General features: G+C 49.1%; 1 protein-coding gene across 1 annotated transcript in view; it reads left to right on the top strand.

Moving 5' to 3' along the window:
- Window positions 1-3,875: 3,875 nt before the first annotated feature.
- Window positions 3,876-4,683, top strand: part of Fbxl2 (F-box and leucine rich repeat protein 2) — a 50,263-nt gene continuing 49,455 nt past the window's right edge. The window contains exon 1 of the mRNA XM_059269099.1: window positions 3,876-3,949. Coding sequence (XP_059125082.1) covers window positions 3,876-3,949 — 74 coding nt within the window. The remainder of the gene's footprint in view (window positions 3,950-4,683) is intronic.

Genomic DNA, 4,683 nt, shown 5'->3' with positions numbered 1-4,683 from the left:
CAGGGCAGCGCAGGGCAGGGCAGGGCAGGGGGCATCGGATTGGTCCTGAAGAAGGAAACCCCAGGTCCCCGGGTCCTGGATGCCGGGCCCGGGACGCTGTGCTTTCTGATGCTCCGTGTCTGGATTACACACCTGGGACCTCCACTCGGTGGACCACCCCGACGCCGTGACGCTGTTCGGCCCGAGCGAGCGTGCCCGGGAAGCCACCAGAGGGTGTGGTTACATAGATGCCCACAGCCACACTCCTCAGTCTGCGTACTTCAGGCTGCTTTTATGCAATGATGTCAATACCGTACCACACGTTTGTTTCAAGTTCAGCGTCCTGACGGGGCTCCTAGCACAGGGGGATTTAATGGGTGGCTTCAGAAAGACCCCTTTACCCCCTTTTGTAAAAATGGGGGACATTGAACTGGACTTTTTTTTCTTTCTTTCTTCTGAGTGCTGCACTCTCTCTCAGTGAGGGATTTAATGAATCTGTCATTAGTACGTTGTAAACACTTTAAGCCGTTAGCTTTGCTCAATAAACTTGGAAGGCTGTGGGCATGCCACCTGGCCTCCATTAACTTCTTGTTTAAAGCCTTAATTGACTTGGCCTGCGTGCTGGCTTGAACGGGCAAGGTTCAGGTGTGATTTCTTGAGAGGTCTCCATCCATACAAAAGAAGTGAGCTCCCTGGTTCGTGACACACCCCGGGTGTAGAATATTTAAGGGTTAGCTAATAGAGACGTGCCTAATTTTAAGAAATACGTATCTAGAGGGCTGTTGAGATGGCTCGGAGGGTAAAGGCACTTGTTGCCAATCCTGACAACCCAAGTTCCATATTCCTGACCCACGTGTGGGAGCAGAGAGTCCTGTAAATTTTCCTCTGACCTCTGTACAGGGTATATCCTCCACATAAATAATAAAATGTAAAGGAAATGTGTTTACTATGAATAGTTAGATGGATATTTGCTTGGGCTCTGTGTGTGTGTGTAGGTGATGGTGTGAAGTCCAGAGGTCAATGACTGGATGTCTTCCTGCATCCCTCACTTCTGACAGGGTTCCTCACTGAGCCTGGAGCTCTGGGGCTCTTCCTGTCTCTCTACCCATGGTCTCCTCATCGCTGAGTTTACAGACACTGTACACAAGCCGATCGTACTGCAGGGCATTCAGTATCCTCCTGTAGAGACGCCATGGAGTAGGGAGTGAGGCTGCTTTTCTTGTTTGGATGCGTTGGTTCTGAGTGGTCTGGAGTGATTGTCATCGTGCCCCAGCCTTGGGTTAGATGCTGAGGAACAGAGCAGGCAGGCCTCACGCTCTCGGGCTCTGCATTCTTCCCTGTGGCAAAGCTGAATGAGAAGGGATTAGCAGGCGCAGGCAGGCAGGCGTGTGGATAGGTTCACACTTCTGCCTAGGGCAGCTCTGGGAGTTTGTCCGCCACCTCAGTTTGTGTTCAGGACTCGGCATCTGCTCTCTGCGGCTCACAGAGCTGATTTACACAAGGCCTTCTATCCCTCAGGATGAAGCAGCAGTGTTTAAAAACGTTTCTTCTCTCTGCCCTCCTCTTGTTTCAGTCTTGATCTCTTTTCCTGCTCCTCCTCATCTCCTTTTATTGTTCTTCCTCACTTTCTTCTGTGATTGCTGTAGAAGCCCTCCGGTGGCTGGTCTGGACACACTGAATGCTCGAGTGTCTTTCCTGGGTGCCACTTTTGTTGTTGTTTAATTCAGCTTATAAAATAAATTTATTTCAGAGCTGGGGGGTGGTGGCACACACCTCTCTGTGAGTTCAAGGCCAGCCTGGGCTACAGGTCGAGTTTCAGGACAGGCTCCAAAGCTGCACAGAGAAACCCTGTCTCGAAAAACAAAAAAACCAAAATAACTATCTAACTAACTAGATAGTTTTATCTCTTAAGTTGTGTGTCATAACATGTTTTCCCACTTGAATCCATCCTGTCTGTTGTTTCCCCTTATTTTACACCTCACTTTCTGTTTTTGTCTATAATCAGGTTGTCTTAGAGGTTTGGGAAACATGAAACTGGGGAAAACTCAAATATTTAATAGTAGTTTTCCACTTTACACTGAAGTTTCTTTTTTACCTTTTTTGGCTTTTCTGGATACGTGTGTGCAGGTGCGTGAGTGTGTGTGTGGAGGCCAGAGGTCCGCCTTGAGTGGTGTTCCTCAGGTGCCAGCTACCTTGTCTTTTGGAGAGGGAGTCTCTCTCAGAACCTGAATTAGTCTAGACTAGCTGGCCAGTGAGCCCAGAGATTACCTCTCTCCAGGGCCGGGATTAAAGCACCTGCCACGGGACAGCTGGGGGTTTTGTTGTTGGTGGTTTTATGTGGTTCTGGGGATCAAGCCCAGGTCCTCATTCCTATGTGCCTATGTGACAGACACTTTACCAGTGCGGGGTGTGTGTGTGTGTGTATCTTTTAAGGCAGCCCTGGTTGTTCTAGAACTCACTATGTAGACTAGGCCAGCTTTGAATTTGTGGTGATTCTCCTGCCTCAGCCTCCTGGGTGCTGGGATTGCTGGCACCTATGCTCCTAACACTGAATATGGTAGAAAGATCTTAAGTTCAAGGCCAATTTGAGTAATTTAGAGAGAGCTTGTCTCAAAATGAAAAGGTCTTGGGATGTAGCTCAGTGGTAGAGCGCTTGCATGGCATGGAAGAGGCTTGCCATCCCCACACTGCCCACACTGTGAGGGGAGGTGCCTATTGAGACCCACAATCCACTGCGGGGCAGGTGCTGATTGAGACAGGTGCTTACCGGATGAGATCTCTGTGTTCATTGACCGTAAACGGTAGGTTGTCTGGATTCCTGCTCCTGATGGTGAGGTGGGGAATAATTTCAGTCACTCTAGCTTTCTTCCAGAGAGCCCGAGTTCTGGGCTGAATTCCTGCACCCCTCCACCACCCCCATGAGAGTGACATCACTGTACATGTTTGGTAGACCTAGATTTAGTGCTTACTAGTCCCACAGTAGTTGGTCAGTGGCCAAGGAAGGACTTGAATTCACTCAGTTGGTCTTCAAAGCCCACGATCTTAACCTTCACACCAAGGCCTTCCACACTAAAGTATGTGCTACACTCAGATGAAGAATCTCAGAGAAGGGGCTGGGAAGATGTACAGTGGTTAGGAGCACTGGCTGCTCTTCCAGAGGACCCAAGTTCATTTCCCAACACCGACGTGGTTGCCCACAGCTGTCTGTAACTCCAGTTCCAAGGGATCTGTGGTCCTTTCTAGCCTCCGGGGGTACTACACACATGTGACATACATTCATACAAATGTATACATATACACATAAAATAAAAGTAAATCTTAAAGAATTTCAATGTTTGGGGCTTGGAGAGATGGCTCAGTTGTTAGGAGCACTTGTTGGTCTTCCAGAGGTCCTGAGTTCGGTTCCCAGCACCTACATGGTGACTCACAGCCATCCTCTGACCTCTGTGGGCACCAGGCATGCATGTGGTGCATACATATATGGGGGCAAAGTGCTCATATAAAATAGATAAATCTAAAGATTAAAAGAAAAAAAAGAATTTCAGTATCTTCTCAACCAAGCCAGAAGAAGAATGATCTCTTCCTCCCCGCCCCCCCCAAACTGTCTATTAATATTGTCTGATTACAGCTTGCAGGATTAGTTCTGGTTTTGTTTATATTTGTTTTGCACTGTGTGTGTGTAAAAAGGGCCATGGTTTGCTCCTGGCTCTCCGTTAGCGTGTTGCTAGCTGGTCTTCTGCAGGAAGACTGTGTAGACAGTCACAGCTGCTGACGGCCGGCTCCAGAGTGTGTGGTCTCTCTCCTGTTCAGAAGACAGCATTCACAGCCCTGCACCCTCCTCCAGCTCCTCCTCTCCGTTCACCACCATCGTCCACCGTCCACCGTGTTCCTCCAGCATGGGAGGGGGTGACATCAGTGTCCTTTCAGGGCTCAGCTTTCAGCAGTCAGGAATTCTCAGCAGTCTGACCAGGTATGAGAGTCTGCAGTAATTACCACCCACTGCAAGAAGAAGCCTCTTGGGCTGAAGCTGGCAGCAGCCCTGATCCCTGGCATAAACAGGCGTGTCTGGAAGGGAATCGGGTGGGCACACCATCTCCTGTTAGAACAGTCATAGTGATTTCCTGCTAGGACCTGTGATCGCCTCAGCCACAGGATGTTTTTGTTTGTTTGTTTTGAGATTTAATTTTGTGTCTGTGTGGGTATATTGACATGAGCCTGGATGCCTAAGAAGGCCAGAAGAGGGCGTTGGGTCCCCTGGAGCCGGAGTTAACAGGCAGTAATGAGGTTTGACGTTTGTTTTGTTGTTTGTTTGTTGGGATGGGATCTTGCTCTGTAGACCAGGCTGGCCTCGAACTCACAGAGACCCACCAGCCTCTGCCTCCCGAGTGCTGGGATTAAAGACGTGCGCCACCATTAGTGCTAGCATTTGGGCTCTGTGTGTGTGTGTTTTGATAGTGTCTCATGTATTGCAGGCCAGCCTCAAGCTTGCTGTGTAACTGAGAATAACCTGATGTTCTGATGCCCACAACTTTACCTCCCAAATGCCAGGGTTGTGGGTGGACCATACTCCGACCAGTTTACGAAGTGCTGGGGTTGAAAACCAGGGTATAGGCAAACATTCTATCAGCTGAGGTGTATCCCTTGTTTATGCGATGAGTCTTACCATGTCACCCAACTGGTCTCAAAATCATGATTCAAGTGACT

Source organism: Peromyscus eremicus, chromosome 7 (genome assembly GCF_949786415.1).
Source record: "Peromyscus eremicus chromosome 7, PerEre_H2_v1, whole genome shotgun sequence".
In the NCBI taxonomy this organism is placed as follows: domain Eukaryota; kingdom Metazoa; phylum Chordata; class Mammalia; order Rodentia; family Cricetidae; genus Peromyscus; species Peromyscus eremicus.
Note: the sequence above shows the minus strand (reverse complement) of the source record. Positions and strands in the feature narration are given on the sequence as shown.